The sequence below is a fragment of the Scatophagus argus genome, chromosome 21 (assembly GCF_020382885.2).
Source record: "Scatophagus argus isolate fScaArg1 chromosome 21, fScaArg1.pri, whole genome shotgun sequence".
In the NCBI taxonomy this organism is placed as follows: Eukaryota; Metazoa; Chordata; class Actinopteri; family Scatophagidae; genus Scatophagus; species Scatophagus argus.
In genome coordinates, this window is record NC_058513.1 from 9,849,023 (window position 1) to 9,868,495 (window position 19,473).

The 19,473-nt window shown below is 42.0% G+C and overlaps 3 protein-coding genes across 5 annotated transcripts; all 3 read right to left on the reverse strand.

Moving 5' to 3' along the window:
• Nucleotides 1–930: 930 nt before the first annotated feature.
• On the reverse strand, nucleotides 931–5,382 carry prodh2 (proline dehydrogenase 2). Its single transcript, XM_046376280.1, has 11 exons — nucleotides 5,258–5,382; nucleotides 4,513–4,989; nucleotides 4,095–4,285; nucleotides 3,645–3,771; nucleotides 3,195–3,266; nucleotides 2,984–3,064; nucleotides 2,652–2,795; nucleotides 2,358–2,524; nucleotides 1,979–2,089; nucleotides 1,540–1,628; nucleotides 931–1,168 (listed from the first exon to the last, which is right to left on the reverse strand). Exons 2-11 carry the CDS (start codon nucleotides 4,744–4,746, stop codon nucleotides 972–974), a joined length of 1,413 nt encoding a protein of 470 aa, XP_046232236.1. The 5' UTR covers nucleotides 4,747–4,989; nucleotides 5,258–5,382; the 3' UTR covers nucleotides 931–971.
• A 1,980-nt stretch (nucleotides 5,383–7,362) lies between these two features.
• On the reverse strand, nucleotides 7,363–11,163 carry tbx6 (T-box transcription factor 6). Its single transcript, XM_046377494.1, has 8 exons — nucleotides 11,094–11,163; nucleotides 10,112–10,325; nucleotides 9,705–9,972; nucleotides 9,449–9,592; nucleotides 9,283–9,353; nucleotides 9,112–9,176; nucleotides 8,718–9,003; nucleotides 7,363–8,602 (listed from the first exon to the last, which is right to left on the reverse strand). Exons 1-8 carry the CDS (start codon nucleotides 11,161–11,163, stop codon nucleotides 7,363–7,365), a joined length of 2,358 nt encoding a protein of 785 aa, XP_046233450.1.
• A 3,054-nt stretch (nucleotides 11,164–14,217) lies between these two features.
• nif3l1 (NIF3 NGG1 interacting factor 3-like 1 (S. cerevisiae)) lies at nucleotides 14,218–18,324 on the reverse strand. 3 transcript variants are annotated; one of them, XM_046377911.1, is made up of 7 exons: nucleotides 18,181–18,324; nucleotides 16,717–17,322; nucleotides 16,384–16,540; nucleotides 15,515–15,638; nucleotides 15,283–15,421; nucleotides 14,768–14,851; nucleotides 14,218–14,662 (listed from the first exon to the last, which is right to left on the reverse strand). In XM_046377911.1, the coding sequence occupies exons 1-7, from the start codon at nucleotides 18,185–18,187 to the stop codon at nucleotides 14,478–14,480; spliced, it is 1,302 nt and encodes a 433-aa protein (XP_046233867.1). In that variant the 5' UTR covers nucleotides 18,188–18,324; the 3' UTR covers nucleotides 14,218–14,477. The 3 variants fall into 3 exon arrangements, with proteins under 3 accessions (XP_046233867.1, XP_046233868.1, XP_046233869.1); XM_046377912.1 differs by having other exon boundaries at nucleotides 18,171–18,317; XM_046377913.1 differs by lacking the exon at nucleotides 18,181–18,324 and adding an exon at nucleotides 17,705–18,021.
• Nucleotides 18,325–19,473: the final 1,149 nt, after the last annotated feature.

The following is a 19,473-nucleotide window of genomic DNA, read 5'->3' on the forward strand; positions in this document are numbered from 1 at the left end:
TGTGGGAATTTCTGCCCATTCATGCAGTAGAGCATTAATGAGGTCAGACACTGATGTTGGACAAAAAGGCTTGACTCGTGATCTCTGTTCCAGTTCACCTCAAAGATGTTGGATGGGTTTGAGATCAGAACGCTGTGTGGGCCAGTCAAGTTCTTCCACACCAAACTCATCCAACCATGTCTTTATGGAGCTTTGCTTTGTGCACTGGGACACAGTCGTGCTGGAATAGAAAAGGGCCTTCCCCAAACTGTTGCCACAAAGTTGGAAGCATAGCATTATCCAAAATGACTTGGTATGCTGAAGCATTAAGATTTCCCTTCACTGGAAGTAAGGGGCTGAGCCCAACTGCTGACAAACAGACCCACGCCATATATGAATTGTCCTAAAACCTTTGTCCAATACTTAATTATGTAGGTCAGTAGGTCAGATGAGCCAGACATCTATGAAATTCCATCCAAGACTAACCATTAAACCTCAAACTCATTCACCCTGTTACCGTTAGTGTCGTATAATGGTTACTAATAAGTTGTTGCTTCAGAGTAACCTTTCCAGCAATGTCAAACATGGCTTTGTTTGTTCAGCAGTGTGTTTGTTTTCATATGGATGACTGATTAAAAGTAGATGTGCACAAGTGTTGTTTCAGTAATCAGCTGGAGTTAAAAATGATAATAATATTTCAAAGTATTTTATCACTATAATTCACATTAATATATTGGACTGTTGTAGTTGTAGTCAGCATTGTAACATGTATTTGAAATGTGTCCTTTTTCTTTACAGTTTTCCAAGCACAACATAACCTTGTTGCGTTTAGTGTTCTCAGTTTGCTGCGCACCAGCCATTCAGAGCAAAACTAAAACTACTGATTCCAAGCTTCAAAGGCTACCTGATTTACATTCACTTCAATTTTTCAACAAGATGCAGTGATATCTTGGCTTTTTAATGAGCTCCCTTGGTATTATAAACTTAACAAGTCAAGAGATTTGCATGCTGGTGGCCTTTGAGCTGCCTCCCCTCAGTCTCCTGTAGAGCTCTTGTCGCAGCAGGTCCCTCTCTTTGCGAATTCCCTGCAACACGGTGCGATTCTCCTGAGCCCGGCGCACCAGATAGGGCAGTGTGTCGTCCACTGAGCCATACGGCACTGACTTGTATACAGCATAACCCTCCTTAGCTGGGGGGGGGGTGGATGAGGACAGGGAGAAATGGAATGATGGCATATTAGTAGGGAAAAAGTGAAGACATTGATCATTGAGATGGCATAAATAAAAAAACTTCAAAGGCAAAAATGTGATTGGAAAAATTGAATTTGTAAATTAATTTTTAATCAGTTAATACACTCATTTATCAGGCAATGCAAGCTAATGAAGAGTTAAGCACAATCACTCAGACGGCAGTGCTTTCCTTCATAGCTCCATTTTATGATTTGGGGTGGTCAGGACTGAAACCATGCCTAATGTGAAGGTGTCATTGAATAAGACGCAGGACCTTTTGTCACGTAAAAAAAAATAAAAATGTCATGTAACTAAATGAGGCACAGCTCACCCAGTGTGAGGGAAACGTGATCACACATGCCCAGCAGCTGGCCAAAACACACGGAGCCTCCGTCTTTGTCTATCCCCAACTCTCCCATCCTGGAGATGATATACACAATGCATCATGGCAATAGTGCCAAACCTGGGGGTCGGGACTCGCTTGAGGGCTTGCAAGATAAATTTTAGTAGTTGTAAGACAATGAGAGTGGTCTTCTGGGATAAGAGGTTCAGTTTAGTTTAGGTTCAGCTATTAGTCCCTGACCTTTTTCTTGTTCTCCTGTATATCACTGAAAAATGTCACTTGTATAAATTCTTTTGTTTTAAGAGCTAATGATACACAACATCAAGTGACATTCAAGTGAAAGTAAAATCAGGCCATGGAAATAAAAGAAGAAAATATTACCAACAATGATTTAAATGATGCCAAGTTTATGTGATTTTTTACTGACCGTTTGGCGGCGCGTCTCACGGACTCCTCGTTGTGAGAGGCGACTATGATCCTGTAGCGCTCAGGTTTCTGGGATATGACGTCCAGCATCACATCCAGCAAGCCATTATAACTGCACAAGTAAACCACAAGTAAACCACAAGTAAACAGTGTTGGAGTTGAGTTCCCGGTCAGAAATTATCTGTATTTTTTTTTTTTTTTCCTTTTCAAGAAGCTTCACCACATCACAAAACAAATGCACTTTGATTTGCATCCAGATGCTTTGGTAAAATTGATCCAACTCAGACAAGCACCAGATTCATCTTCATTAAGGTAACATTTTGTCCTTGTCTAGAATGCATTTGCCTGCTTGTGATTAATGGCCCCTGTGTCCCATCCACCTGTCATTGGTGTCCTCCCAGCACCGGTGGATGGGGTCCTGGCGACCCTCTTTCTCTGCCAGTTTCCTTTCTTTGTCCATGTAGGCTCCTCGTACCAGCTTGACTCCCAGACAGAAACCCTCTTTCTTGGACAGACTCAGAGCTTCCAGCAGGAGAGACCTGGACTCCTGAAAGACGCATGCAGAAGAGGGGGACACGGTATTTAACAATGCCTGCCGAGTTTTATGTGTCAGTGCAATTAAAAGAAATCTTTTGATATTTGTAAAAGATACAATGAGAATGAAACATAGTTACCTTCAGATAACACTGATATGTGTTCCAAATCCAGGCGCCATCTTTGTTGAACTTCTTCATCATTGCCATGGTGACAAGAGAAAGGGCGGGGTTCATGTAGGTGTACTCTGCATCAACCAGGACTCGGACTTTGTTCACACTTGCCTAAAGAAACAGTTGATGATGATTGATTACAACTGATCTTCCTAATAAATTTTTAGCTACACTTAAAAAAATAAACACAGTGGAGCTTAAAAATAATAGTCACAATAATTCAGTTGTTTAAGATGCAAAGTAGTAATTCATATATGCCCCATATAAATTACATTTCCCATGGTGCCTCACATGTGTACCTCTGCTATTTTGTTGAGTCTCTGCAGGCCACAAAAGAAATGGGCAAGTTCACGTTCATCTAAACCAGGGAAGCTGATTGGCTGAAGGAGACAGTTTTAGGCAAAGGTCAGAGGTCATTTCACATTTAATGTAACTGTAAATGTATGTCTGAACTGGGGAAAAGGAAAACATTTTGACAAACAGGGTTATTTTGGTGTATAGCGGACGTACCTCTCCATCCAGAGCTCTGACGAGGAGATTCAGGTCATACGGTTGTTTTGCAATGAGAGTTGTGATTTTCACCTTGATAGAAGCAGCACAGCCTCATCAGTGAGAAGAAGGACTCAGAATCAGGAGGGCACAGTGGGAGATATTTTGGGGTGTGGGGTGCATTCAGAAACAGCCTGAAACAGCTGTGGACACTCCAAACACTAACAAGTGCGCTCTTATCTTTTTTCCCATGTATTTGAACTTCATTCAACTACTGTTTGGCTCTGGTCCAGCTCACAGTTTGTCAGGGTTCTTATATGACCTGAGAAACCCTAAAAAACCCCTAGCATTTAAAAGTTTGTTACCCGTGTATGAATTCTAATATGCAGTAACCACTTAGTAGCCGTAGCGGAGAATCATGTCCTAAAAACATTCTTAATGGAGACTGTGAAATATAAAATGTCGCCTTACACACAACTCTGGTCTGAACAGGGCTGTGACCTTCAGCTGCATCATTGGGTCTTTGCTCCAGGCATTGCTGTGAGACATTCGCACGCATTCCAACATGGCGTCCATGTTCTCATCATATGTCTTCTCCCTGGTGGTGACAAAAAAGCAGCATAAGGCTAAAAGGTACTTCACATAGCTTAACTAACTTAATAAAATGATCTATCTGTGCAAACATTTTTTCTCATATGTTTTGCGAAGTGTCACTCTGCATTCGCATGTTATCTTGTGTCCTGGAACAACTTTTTGCTCTCAGTTATTTGTTCTTTTTTTTTTTCATTTTGTATAACTTAACAAGTTAAATTCAGGATAAGATAAGATTAAAATTAAAACTGAGCAAATACTTGTTCTTGGCCTTCATTTGACACTGATACAGGTGATAAAAAGGAGCCTGAGTATGTGTGTTTTTAATACCCGGTGCTTTCTCCCAGATCCTCTTCGATGGGTACTGCCAGCATGGGCCTCAGCCCCAGCAAGCTCATCTTCTCCATGGACTGTGAGATCTCACTCTCGTTCTCTCCAGCCACAAACTGGGCATACACAGTGGGCCGCAGCAGCAAAGAAAACCCCCTGCGTCCCAGGAGGGTACGTGCTATGGACATCAACTGAACGAAGAAGGTGGAGCAGATGGAAAAATTATGGAGATTCATGAGGTGATACAGAAGCAGTGTGTCACATATTTACACGACTGTAAACATCAGCAAATAATCTGCCATAACAAGACAACACAGTCAGTGTGTCAAAGATTGAATGAGAAAAGAAGGAAATCTCTGTTCCTGCTTCTGTCATCAGTCATTTTTCTCCAAATAATGATCACAAGTGGCAAACATACCTTTCCACAGTTGTTAACCAGCACAGGGAAGGAGCAGAGGCGGAAGATGCCCAGAGCACGGAGCAGCTCACCCCAGCTCTTCACCCTGAAGGCGCTGGGATCCTCAAAGGCCAGGGTTGCAGAGAGGTCTGGCTGCTTGCTTGCCACCGTCCTACAGGGAGCAGTACCGGTAACCAGCAGCCTCAGCGACGCAAGGTGAGGAAGTGAGGGACGAAAACGAGAGCAAATCATCATCCCAGAAAGAGTGGGTGCCTGTGAGTGTCTGTATATTCCTGACGCAGCTTGTTGATGAAGTCTCAATGAGTCGAAGCGTTTGTATAAATCTTCCCTTGCTGTAATTTTAAAGCGTGTACCATCTGCTCACTGAGGAAGCTGTATCTAACATGTGCATTTAATGAAAATACACTGATGCAAATTCCAGGATCAGAGCCTGAAAGGTCACCTCAGGGAAGACTTGATATCCTCTCATTTCAGAACCTGTTGGATGAGGAGATAAAAAGGATAGCATGCGTGTTTATGCAGTTACAAGCCTTACTGCATGACCCTGTCAGTGAATTTGACAACATTAAACAGCAACACTGATCAATCAATTATAGAAAAATTAGCACCAATAAAACATCTTTAAGGAGATCGGTAAGTAAAAGTCAGCACAATTGCATTTAGATGTTAGGCAACCCCAAAGACAACAAAAACCTCAAAAATGACCAGAAATTAATTAAGAAATAAGTCAGTAGAAACACATTACCCTCTTTCCGAAAAGTAAGACCCAAAAATGCTGTTGAAACGCTAAGCAGGTGTTATTTGAGGATTTGTGTGTGGATCTGCAAAATTCATCATCTTTTGGCTTTCACACTGGTTAATAAGTGACTACTTGGAAATTTCAGTAAACATCAAGCTGACCCTTAGCATCAAGCCCCAAAATCACCCCTAACATTTAAAGCTCACTTTGTCTTATGTCAAAGCATTTCTCATGTTCAGTCAGGCTTTTATTCTTTATTTTATGCCGGAATAAATTTGCCTGTGAAAGGTAATTCTGTGCTGTTATTTGGTGATAATCCAGTCAGTGTGGGTCGAATACAAGAAGCAGTATTAAATTCACTGCATATGTATGCATGTAAATGTAATGTCGTCATCTGTCCATGACACAGAGCTGAAATTTGACTTGTGATGAAATTTGGGATGTTGTACAATTTTTGTCCAAACTTATGAATCCCACAAACATTAAGTTATTAGTCATATTTCTATCAACATCAATATGTCCCATTTAATAGCACAGTATGTCTTATGTTATGTGCCTCTGTTTTTTAAATAGTACCTGACCTGATGTATTATAATGGTGTCCTAAACGTAATGTTCCCTTATCTGATTATTATTGTTCTGAATCTTTACAAATATCTCAATTACTGTGTTTTTAATCTGTTCTATTTTTAGGCTGACTTTGTAACATCTCTCCGGGGACTAAAGATGATCCGTCTGTGACCCATAAACTGAGAGAAGTGGACACAAAGCAGATACTTAAAGAGGTCAGTTATATTTTAAAGGGCGGATTCTCCCAAGTCCCAACTCCAAGCAAAGCGCCAAAAAGGAAATGATTAACTGCTGCCGTTCTCGTCACGTTTCTCCAACCTGACAGCCTGAAAGGTCTCTGACTTCACACACAGTCCACTTAAATCTTTCCTATGCTGGCACTGCTCACCAACTAGGCATGAGAATTCAAATAGTTAGTCACTGATGCTGTCACTCTCAACTCAAAAAGGTTGAAAATATTCAAGTAATCATGCAGAAATGAAAACAGCTCCGCAGAAATAACAGCAATGTATCAAAAAGTCTTTATTTCATCCAACCATAATTCTATATTTAAATCTACTGCTCAATCTGCAGCAGTTTGGGAAAGAAACGTACACTATTGCAGATGAAGTGGGTAACTCACTTTAAAATGAGTGTTTTCTTTTATCACTCAGAAGATATGGGACACTAAACTCTGATATGTTTTGACATTGTGTGGTCTGGATAATACCTAACATTTTGAGGGAAGAGACATTTTGGGAAATACATGCAAGCAGCCACCTAACTTAGCTTAGCGTAAAGAGTAGAAACGGGGGCACAACTAGCCTGGCTCCAGCATCTTTACCTCTAATTTGTTCATTTGATGCTGCAAGAGTCTTCACCGGTTTCCCGCAAACTAGTTTAGGAATTTCAATTGTCTCACAGTTAGTCAAATTTGTGACCTTATTGAATTTAATTATCTCCAGTAGCATTATGTTTAGTGGCTGTTTTTTGTTTGTTTGTTTGTTTGTTTGTTTTTAATGAAAACAGGCTATAACATGTATGAAAGAAATGTTGACGATGGCAGTATATCTAATTTTGCTAATCTGGATATGCAATCTAATGGGTCCCCTAATTTCATGCACTGTCCAGAAATAGTCCTGTAAATAACTCCTTATACGGTATGTATCAATTTGACTGTATTTTGGATACTCCACAGATTAAATTCAGTTACAAGTTATAACGTGAGTTTTAGAGGTTCTTGCCAAAACAGAGAACCCCAGTAGAACTACAGGCCTACACTTTTGTTTTTACTATGTTCAGTCTTTCAGTTGAAAAGAAATTAATCACAAAAAGTCAGGAACACAAGACTTTTATTTTTCACACTGGAATGGATATTTGAAAATAAAACAACAGCTATTTACAGATTTGGTTCAATTTCATTCATTTGTATATCAGCTGACTTCTTGGGAATACACACTCTCACTTACAGTACATTATGCTACTTGAACTAAAAAAAAAAAAAAAAAACCCTACAAGCGCTATCAAGCTGAAACATTTTGTCAACGTTAACGATCCAGTATTCTAAAATACAGATCTTGTGCTCATGTCCAGGTAAGACCCCTGGGGGTGGGCGTGGCCATGCTGGTGTTGTCTGTACAGATGCCTGAAAGGGATGGAGAGGGATGAGTGAGGGTCCTGACGAAGCCGGAGAGGGTAGGACGGAAAGGCAGGGTAGAGGGCCGGGGGAGGGGTGGAGGAAGGAAGACTCGGGGGAAGTGATGGATCCAGCTGAGGGAGAAGGGATGGGTGGTGCAATACCACTTCTGGTCGGTAGGGGGTGGCGGGATTGAACTGAGGGATGGCACCTATTTCAACCTGAGGGTAGGAAGAGGTTGAGGAGGAAGTGGAGGGATTGGGCAGATTTTGAGGGTGGGCTGTTTGTGTCAATGAGGTGGCGGATTGCTGGAAAGAAGAGGAGACAGCCAAACAAGAGGAGGGCTGGAAAGGAGGGTGAGGAAGGGAGGATGATGGGTGCATGAAGGAGGAGGGAGGGAAGGCAGCAGCAAGGGAGGGAGCTTGGGCTTGGTGGCTCAGATTTGGGAGGTGCAGGGCAGGGTGGGCAGAGCTGGGAGGCATATTTGAAAAAGACAGATTTTGCATGTGTGGCGGGACAGAGGGGAAGGCAAAAGATGTGGGGCCACCATGAGTGGGTAGAGAGCAAGGCAGACCAGGAGCTGGTTGGTTTTGGTTAGCTAGAGGCTGAGCGGTAACTGGAACAGGATTTGCAGAAAGGACATTTGGATAGGTAAAAGCTGCTGAGCTTTGATCGTTGGGCTCATTATTTCCCCTGGTGATCGGTTCACCCTGCAGCAGCTGACTAGGTTGGACAAGCATGGAATGAGCTGATATTTCATGCTGAAGTCCTGACTGACATGTGGGAGGTTGGGCAGCAAATATGGGGTCTGTAGGTGTATGTGGACTGAGAGTCTCAGAGACAGTGTGATAGGTGTTGGCAGAAGGGGAGGAGGAGGAGGACAGGAGTGGCTGTGGTGAGGAGGAGTTTGAAGGAGGCGGAGTGGGGAAGGTGAAGGAGGTCTGCTGCAGAGAGGGAGTGGTGGAAGTGGAGGACAGCGTGGGGGAGGAGGAAAGAATGGTGGGATAGTCAATAGGAGGGATAGGGGGCTGAGAATTGGATGTATCTGAAGAGTCAGGGACCGGAGGGGAGGAGAAGGAGGATGACTGAGGAAGAGAAGCCGAGGGAAAAGAAGAAGAGTTGGGCTCAGCAGCAGGGAAGTTGGAGTTGTAAGATGTAGTGTCTGATCTGTGGAGGAAACAAAGAAATAACAGATATACATTTTAGTGCTGAAACAGTTGTAAGTGTTGAACACGAGTAAAGTACCTGTAAAAAATAAATCCATGTCCTTCCTCACACCTACCTCTCAATCATGCTATTTGCCACCTCGCTTCCTGGTGTGTTCTGCACCCCACTGGCCACGGAGATGCTGATATCAGACATCTGGGATGCCATGAATGCCTGACCGAGGTCTAGTGGCTGCTCCGGGACCAATGTGTCCTGGTAGGAGGCCTCTTCTGGTCTGAACCCACAGGGGGTGTCAGGCAATGGGGGCAGAGAGGCCAGAGCAAGGTCCTGCAGGTCTGTGCTGCCGGTGTTGCCTATAGGTTGTGACAGAACCTCAGTAGGGGCGCATGGATCACAACTCACTGAGAGGGACATGGGAAAGTGTGGGTGTTTTAGGGTAAGGCAATTCAAGACAATACAGGAAGTAACAGTTATATCAAAATTTAAGGATTTAAAGTGGTGTAACTTACCATTAGGCCTGTCCAAGGTTTCTGTCATCGCAGACATTTTGCGCTTCTGTCGTGCATCCCTTTGTCTGCAGAGAAAAACGAGAAGTTTAGATCTTCCACAATGTGTATGCAACGGTGTGAGACATATACATCAATATGTGTGTTTCTGTGTGGATATATTCTGGGAATTACTTTTTGCTGTTCATGCCGTCCTCCCGGAAGCCTTTAGCAAAGGGATTAGAGTTGATCTTAAGTTCTGTGATCTGAAAAAAACAAAAAATAAAAAATTACATTTGGTTGCCTTCGCTCTACTTCAGTTCTTGGCTTTAATTTTCTCAGTGTTGCTGTATTATGGTACCTTGTTGTTCTGGTAGGCAGTGACTGTGATGAACTGGGTCTCAGGGAAAACAAATGAGTGTTGCCCTCCCCCCCATCTCAGCACGTCTCTGGCTTCAATTACATGAATTCTGGGTTGGTAGCGATGCAGCGAGTGCAGGATGATCTGAAAATGCAGGAAAAGAAATGCCTCAAAATTCACCATAAAGATAAAATCTACACATGAAGTTTTTTGTTACTGTAGAATTTTGGTGAGTCAGTCAGTCTGCAGTACTTACGTGTCCCTGTGTGTCCAGTGTGTTGTTGGTGAGTTTGGCGTAGTGAAACGAAATGGTGCGGCTCTGCCAGTGAGCTCCCGTGGCGGGTGAGTCCGGGTGGATGAAAACCCGGTCTGGTAGCCTCGCCTCTGCTCCACCAACAGCCTGCCAGCCACCGCCTTGGAAACGATAGCGGGAGCTGTCAGCAGGGATGATGTCCAGGAGGAGGATGTAACGGAGAGATGGGTTCAGGCCTGAGAGCTTTAACCTCAGCCCGGGGAACATGCGTCTGAGAGAAAAGGAGGGAGGCCAAAAGTTAGCTCACTTTTGACTAGGCTCTCTTCTGGGCAGCTTGTTCATCTCTTTTATATAAAGTTAAGATGTAGACAGAGAGTGGGGTCAAAGGTCAGTGCATTATATCCCCTCACCTGCCCTTCTTTGTGATGATCATCTCTGTGCCCACCGAGCTGAACTGTTTCCACAATGACGCGTTCTCCAGCTCCATCCTCACCTCATCTTTCGGGGTTTTGGTGACAGGCTCATTGGGGCCAGGGGGCGGGGCCAGCAGCCTTGGCGGCAGGGCTTTGGCTGCCATGTCACAGGCAGGAGGGTACAGCGGCATATGGGCTGATGCCTGACGGTCTATGGGAAAACAAATCCAGGGTAAAATGGTTGAAATAAAGCAAATTATATATGTTTTGTATGCATGTATATTTTGGCTGTGTCCCATAAGCTTTACTAAGCTTTATCAGGGGTTTACCACTGGATCAATCAGTGCTCAACCACAAAATACACATCTTCCAACAAACTAAACACCAGGAAGAGAGGTGATAAAACGACAAATCTCAGTGCGTCATTATTATAAACATAGTTAAATCAGTAACTGAGTTCTCTGGTAGCACAGCAGACTTTGCTAAATAATGGATACTTCCTACTTTTACGGATGCAATAGTTGTTCATTTATGGAGAACTTGAGGGGCACTTGAGTGTTTTAGGGTCATGATGTATTTCAAAAGTACCTATGAGTATTGTGAAAAAGAAGGAAAACAGAATTTGGAACATTGCAGGCGATACAAAAAGCCCAGTAGGTGGACCTTTACGGACATGTGGCCACTCAGAGAGAGTAGAACATGTCTTCCCACACTGAAGAAGCGGAGACACATTTGAGTCCTGCTTGTAGATTTGCACTAATGCTGTGGTTATAGACACACCTGAGTTAGCTTAATGCCTCGTACATCTTGAAGGGTCATCTCGAAAACTTGCAAAAACCTTTTTACATCAGTATGAAATCTGGGATTAACATTTAGGATTTCAAAAGCAAACAGTTTAAAAGCGTTAAGTCACTTTTCGACACGGCTGTCCAGTCTGTTTCCATCTCACGCGCACACATGCACACACACTTCCTCTCACCTCTGTAAACGCAGTCTCCGATTCTTTGTGCTCCCAGAGTCAAACTGGGGTACATGTCCACGCTCAGCATTTTCCTTTTTATGTGTTGTTTCAGTATTCTCTCCTCTTCACTGGCTCCAAAGGAACATTTCACACTGTCCCCTTCTCTGTTTTGTTGTACAGATGTGCTGAGCCTGTGGTGTCAATCTTCCGTTGTGCTTGGAGAGCCCCTCTTAAAGATTTCTGCTCTTATCCCTCTGCTGTCCTTTGCTTCAAATGCCCGCAGTGGTGAGTTGCTCAGTTAAATAGGTGTGTGGATATTCACACATAGGGCCAAATGGCAACTTTTTTGTCTCCCTGTCTCTCTACACTCAGCTTCCCTTCTGTCCCGGCTCGACAAACACAAACAAAACCCTTATTGAGAGGTAATTCAAAAAACCTAGAATTTACCCTAATGTCTGGTGGGAAAAATTATGTGATTTGTGTGTAAGTTTGTTAGTAGAGCTCAAATAAGTACCTCCACTCAAGTTCTGTTCAGAGATGTTTGTACTTTACATGTGTTTTCTCTTTTTTATGTTGCTTTTTAGTTCTTATTCACTGCCTTTCAGAGGTAAACTGTACTTGCTGTAGTAACTAGATACCTTGCATATAGGCATTCTACAAATAAAACATAAAATCAGCTTATAAAATATGATACGTCACTGTGAGTTATACTACTCAAACCATATAAATTAGTTAAAATTTGCTCTCTGTCAACCATCAACATTGAAATGTTGCTTACATATTAATGCATCAACAAGTTAAGACTATACTCATTACAGCACTTTTAATTTTCATACTTTAAATTTGTTTTGTTGCTTAAACATCTGTACTTTTGCAGGACTCCATTATACATATTTATCCTCAATTTTAGTCATTAGTACAGCAATTAGTTGGAGGTATGGTATGTGTATGGCCTTTGTAATCTTACTTTCAGATTTTGTTCTTAATTTGTTAATTCTGGGGAATGTTTATGTGAATTCTTACACACATATAGAAAGCTAGTAGTTTAGTGACAGGTCCCCTGTGGCTGTTTGACGACTTGATGACATGTTTCTTCCTCTCACTGGTGTGCTTATTAGGCTTCCTCAGCAGGGAGTCGGGCCTCGAATGAAGGTGGAAGAGGAAGACAGTTTGGCCTACAGTTGCAATTTGGCCACCAGGCAAACACAAGGGTCTAGAATTTTATATAAAAACTTTGAATTCAGGTACGAGTTCAGTATTACAGCTCATTCTGGGCAAAGACACGGGCAATATTTAACACTATTAAACACAGTTGAATGAATATATTCAATAAAAACTCTGTTGTTTGGGACGTTTGGTGAGCAGACAGGACCTGCATTTAGAACACCATAAACAACACAGTGTGGACCACACACACAAACTGGTATTGGCTGAACTGGACAGTCAGTTATTTAGCAGTAGTATGCATGGTAGAGAATATTTAGATACTTCACGTAAGTAAATGTACAACAATGTGAGAATACCTGAGAATAGAAGAATATTTGCAGGTAGCAGTAACCAAAATCATCATCAATCAGTACTGTTAGCGGGATGTACTTCAAGTAAAAGTACTCCTTTTGCAGCACAGTCTCTCCTGTTGGTGAGACTTTTTTGTCATTTAACCAGGAATATACAATATTTTATACACACTATATGTAAAAGGGTATAAGCACATTATTTCCCACTGACATGTAGTGGACCAGAAGAGTAGGTTTTAATACCTTAAACCTGCACTTCAGGGCACTACTTAAGTAAATGTACTTGTATTCTATCTGTTGTATTCTAGCACTGGCTATGAAAGGATTCTATCAGTGGCAAAATGTGAAGTGTCTACAGATAAAAAAATAAATTTCATGTACATAAACCAGTTGCAGTAAGATTTGAGATGTCTTCTGCTCAAATCAATTTATAAACAGAAAGCTTTGGTCTTTCTTTTTATTCTTTTGAGGCACTTAATTTACTTGTTGTTTTCAGCAAGTCCCCCACGCTGTTTTTGCTGTTGTGCAAACTTGAATTGCTTAAAGGTCACATCGCGACCTCTTAAAGAGATTTTAATATTGAAGATCTGGTAACAGTTGGGTGATGTTGCTTGGATGACTTGTCAACAGTCATTGGAGGCAGGTGGTGATTACTGTTATGTCATGAATAGAGCCTTTGCGATTTAAATGATCAGACAGGATAACCTGTGTGGGAGACTTTATGTTTTTAAGAATGTCTTTAAGAATCCTAGAAAAGGAAGAAGAGAACCCAAATATACCTGCTCACAGACATTTCTGCAACTACAAAGTGACAGCTGGAGTCCCTTTACAGGACTGAAACCTAAATGTTGTTCTAGTTGTTGTTTTCCTTCTCCATTTGTGTGTGCGTACATACGTGTCGGGGATGAAAGCGAGCAAGGACTGAGAGGAAGTGGAGGTGTGAACGCCACACCGAGAGTGAGGTCATTACCTCGACGGGGGCTGCGAAGTGCGTGTGACGTCTCTTAATGTTTTTACGAGCTGACAGGTGTGTTGCCAGCACAGCAACCACCAGACTCTCTAATAGTCAATGATGAGGATTGTTACTTGTTTTGTTTATTTACCACTACAATAGTGTTTTGTTTACAGTGCATTAAGTATTGCCATAGGCCTGCTCTTTGACATGTATGTGCTAAGTGGTTTGATTTCCACTTGTGTTTGCTCACTGAGGTCCAAAGGTCAGGTTATTGTGAACACTTTTATAAGACATATTTGTCTTCAAATTGTCATCGTTGGCTCAAAGTGGTGGAGATGTGCGATGTTCGAACACGTCCTGCATAACAGGAGCATGTTTATAATGGGACAACCTTTTAATCCGGTGAGGATTACTGTTTTTTTTCTCCTGTATGCACAATGCAAACACTCTTCCTTTCAGAGTAAATTTGTGAAATTTTCTATCCACATCAGCAAAGAGAGCACTGGTTGTCTGTGGCTATTAGGATTAAAACAGGCTTTATGTTGTCCCTAAATAAATCCTGCGCATGCAAAAGAAATAGGCATTCTGATTCCAGATTACATTGCTTTTATCTTCAGCCCTCACTGTGCATTTGAGGATATTTTGTCTTATCAAACATGCCCACAATCCATTTTTTGATCAAATAGAACCCATTTTTATTAAGACCCTGTCAGGAATACATGATAAATAGTACAAGATGAACCAAGGAAGCACTTTGAGTAATTACATGTTGATACACTAAAATACCGTGCAATGATCACTAGATATATTAAGGGCCTCATTGTGTCACACACATACATTTGAATCACACCATTAGTTAAAGTGCTTTTGTGATGTTGTCTATTTTATCCAACCTAGGCAGAGATCAGTATTAACTAGTGTAACTGTCGGTCAGACCACCTCCAGAGGGTCTCTGTCAGCCTTCGACACCACCACTGTTACACTGTCAGGAAGACGCACAGCCAGCCTCTCCCTGAACACAGACAGAAATCCCCGCTCGCTGTTGCTATGGTCACTGAGAATGACGCTGGTTCCCTTCGCCACGGCGTCCAGCACCTCATGGTGGGACATCTCACCTGAACAATGGATGGAATAATTACATCTGCAGGCATAACTATGCCAAGCACATACATTGGCAATAAAACAAATCATCATGTCAGGTATTTACTTAAAATGTCTACCTGTGATATAAAGGTCTGCCTTTACTCCATTCAGTACCGAGGCCCCAGATCCAGCACACACAGCCACAGTACACACAGAGGACTCTGGAAAATACAAGCATGATAACTTGGGACCATTTCACCATTTTAATATCAATACATGATACGAATTTCAAAACAATCATCTGTCTACCTCTACCCTTCAGCTTTCCTTTAGTGGCACTGGAGTTGTTTAAATGAGACTTTTAAGAAGTTTATTTATCAAGGCTCGTTTAGGGCTTGCTCTATCTGTGAGCCATCAACCTCCAAGGAAGGCAGGCTGACATCTCTGGCAATACTTGTTATTTATTTCCTGAAAAATTTGGGGTTTTATGTGCTAATCTGTGAAACCAGCCAAATGTGTTGTCTACTTGGTGCGAGAATTACAAATCATTTAGGACATCTACTAGGCTAAGGTTCAGATCCTTCACATTGCTGACATGTTTACTGAATTTATACAGTAAAACGTCATGCTGTTTGAAAAAAGAGCGAATTACCAAGCGTCTGCCCCAATCCCAGAGCCAAACGGAGGTGATTCAAACCCAAGTGGGACTTCATTTTCTCGACGGCTGTTGCCACGGTTACTGGCTGGTCCAAAACACTAAGACGTCCTTGGCCATGGCCCGGTAGAGGGCGCTGCAGGGAGTGGAGTGAGAGGTGGAGAGTTAAGTTTAAAACACATAAAAAAAACACCAGTGATAAACAATCACTGCTGTGTCTGTGTTGTACCTTTTCTAACTTCAGGATGCTGAGGGACAGGCCGGGGGTATTGTGTCGTAACAGAGTCTGAACACTGGAGGTCAGTGCTGAGTCACTGCAGTTCACACCGACATGGATCCCACTGCCATCCGGTCTGTTATGAGGGGAGATAAACTATTATTCACCAGCGCCAAGGAACTTAGTGATGACCAGTAGTTAAACCTGTTACATACAAATTCTATACAACTCGCATTCTTACTGCCAGCTAACATAAATGATTAGTCATCATTCTCATGCTGAAAATACGTAATCAATCAGAGTGCATGATTTTGTTTTTCTTATGGAAATGAAGTCGAGTCTGTGTGTCAGTTTTTTCTTTGACACCCAAGGTGTGAAAGTCAACTCCCAAAATGCATTGCACTGACAGGCCAAAGAGCCAAATGGCTTGTCAGTGCAATACAATGAGGAAACAGTAGCTGTTTCTTCATTACAACTGACATTCAAATCTTACACAAACACTTTTTTCAACACTTTGAGACAAAAACAGACCTAAGAACTAGACTTTTCTAGATTGGCTGTGAAGGTTACAGGTGTCTGCAAGTTGATTTCATGCAGTACTGAAATGAAGGAGATTACTTTTAAGGGTGCTTGAATGAAAGGAATGTGTTATGAATGTTTGGCACAATTCTGCAGCTCCGTCAAGCATATGGAATAGTGGGATATTTAAAAAGGCTAACACAAGCCTGTAATTGTTAGTTGCAGCTGACAATTATTTTTATAACGATTGATCTGGCAGTTATCTTCACGATTGGTAGTTTATGAAATGTCAAAATTTCTTTTGACTACTGGATTAATTGGCTAATCACTGCTGCGCTAAGCTGTGCAAATGTGTACAGGACCTGCTGACTGAATGTTGTAGTGACGTTCCATTGTCACAAGCCTTCAGTTCCTCCATTACAGCGTGTAGTTCCTCCATGCTCTTGACTGAGAACTCCAGTTTGTGATTGTGGGAGGCGCCACAGAGGGCCTGACTCAGCACAGACACCTGACCACTACCTGAGAGTCAGAGATAGATAGCAGAGATGGGAAAAAAAACCACTCAAGATAGAGGACACGCTGTCAAAACAGTTGACCGGTGGGTCAGTCTCACAACATTTTAACCTGCACTTTCATTAAATATTCAAGTCCTGTAGGTGTGTGTGACACATTTTCCATTCAGAATGACCTCTTACCAAGTCCCCCCACCAGCCAGTCATTTACTCCTTCTTTAACACTATCCCACGAGGTGTGAGGGGAGAAGATTGCTATCCCAGCCTCCACAGCACGAATCGCCAATCGCTGCTTCCAGTCTTTCTGAACCAGACGCTTGATTGGTCGAAACAACGGGGGGTGATATGAGATAATGAGGTCACAGCTCATGGCCTCTGCTTCCTCCATGACAGCATCTGTGAGGTCGTTGGTCAGCAGGATGGTTTTAACAGGCCGAGATTTACTAGGCTCCACCAGAAGGCCAACATTGTCCCATGCCTCAGCCAGAGACAAAGGAGCAAGCTGCTCCATCACCTGCAGAACTTCTTTTAGCTCCATCGGGCTTGAACAGTGAGGAGAATGAGGAAAGCAGCGGCTGGAAATGAATTGGACAGATGAGTGAAAGGGGACTGAGGTGCGTTGGCTTGTCAAGAAGCTGTGAGATGGGGGAGATGAAGAGGTGGATGAAAGCGCCGAGGGAGAGGAGTAGAGAGCAGCCCGTGAGGTCAAGCTCCTCCTAGCACAAAGTCCTCTATAGGTGGATGGAAAAAGTGTCAGAGAAAGGTTTCTACATCCAGTTAACATCAGTCCTGCGTGGACACAAAAAAATGATCACTGTTAGTCCTACCTTAATAACAAGAGAAAAACATCATATACTCTGAAAAATACTGAAAGTGAAGAATACTGAAAAACAAGCCATCATTCTACTACATACACAACCCACATGAGCGCGACTAGTTGTTAAGCAATTAACTGGTTAACTTGTCAAATGTGATTATATGCAACATTTCACACTGCTTTATATCGTTATAAGTTGAACATCTCTCGTTTTAAGACTCTTTTTTTTCATTTTGTAGCGAAACATTTAAAAGATCTCTAACAGATTATTTAAGAATTAAAGTACCGGTACGTGAAAACCTACTGTTTATAGCACAAATGGACAACAGCCTACAGCCTGAAAGCTATTCGCACCTGTTCAGACATCCACAACAACAGAAACCAGCTGGTGAAATGCGAGCAGGTTAATTTTCGTTCGTTCACATTTAAATCAAGACAACAGGAACACTCAAACACAGCATCCAAACTGAACCATCAGCCTGAGCACTTAGCAACAGTAACGTTAAGGAAAGTGAACTCTGTATTTTTAGCCCAATATCTAATCAGACATTATTAAGATTTCTGGCCCTGAAGCACAATCTTTAGTAAACTGTTGTTTTGTATGAATAAAGTGCTGTAAAGCTCCTGCAAACCAGATCTAACATGACCTACACAGACATTAGTTGTAACTGTGACTGACTGCTGGGAAGCACGCCGCTAACAACACAGCTAGCTATATTAGCTAACATAAGTTAGCTACTAGCACACAGAGAATCGAGTCCGCTGTATTTTAAAACACACTGACAACATATTCAAATGTGCCCGAGGGAGTTTATCATACTTTGGCTTGCCTTTCATTTCAGAAGACTACTAACGCTCTGTTGCTGGACACATTTCTCCCGAAGTGACAGAGAGCCTGCGCTAAGTGGAGAACTGCACATTGTCCCTTTCCGGCTTCCGTTGCTTCACGCAGCGGTTTCAATATGAAAGTTTGAATGTCACTTAGGGAGACCTACCATGTAAAATGCAATGTAAAATATGTATGGATTAGACAAAACTAAACGTTTACTTAGAGATTGAACAATTAATCTACATAACATACATAAAATGCCGCCTGATCTTTAGTTCATACACACTCATATATGAATATATATATGTATCATATATGAAAAAAAACAACAAAAAAACCTGTATGTCACCATTGCCGCACATTTTTGTAGTAATGTATTTTTCTAAGATCTTATGCAAATATCTTTTTATTTTATCTGTGTATTTTATTACTTCTTTCCATCTTCATGTGCCTCAAATACTCAGTAATTTAAACATTAAATGTCTAACCTCATTTATGAATGTACGGGCAGAAGACAGACTGATTCAGCACCCATACTCAGTGGTAGAGAACAGGAGGAAAAAACTCCTCTTTACTTATCTGCCGAAGCGTAAAAAAATTTTGTAGGATATCTTTCTGATACAGCACAAAGGCCGACTATAACCTCTGGACCCCTGATTTTGAGGGATCAAGCTCCTATTTTTTGTGATCTGTAATGATACTGAGTTCAGATTCTGGTCAGTAGTAAGTATCATGTCTTTGCAGGGGCAAATTACCATACATGTACTAAACATTGACATTTTGCCAGCAGAACTTGACAGGGTGAATTTAATCAGGTGACACAGAAGCAATTTACTGAGTTTCCTTATCCCCACAGCAGATGTATCCTGTCACAGTCAGTTATTTCTTTGACTCATTTGTACTGATCTATTGATAGTATTGTAATTTAAAAAAAGCAAAACACTTGAGCTTCCCACAGAGCTACTTTGGATTCAGCCCAACCAGTGAAAAACCAGAAGCGAACATTACGTCATGCTGTTTGTATGTAATGTTATAAAACAAACTGACAGATTAATGTGAACAGGAAAAGACTAGATGATTTTGATAAGCTGTATTTACTCTCACAGGGCAGGTGGTCCAGCAGTGGATACTCAGCGTGGGGTCGACACTTCTCAGAAAGATTACTGGCACTTTGAAACAAATGAATGAAATCCGCACACATGAAAACAGATCAGATGGCTATCAATGTTGGGAGATCCACAGTTCTTATTAAGTGCACTATGGAAAGCTGCTGGACACTGTGGCTTCGTCAGAA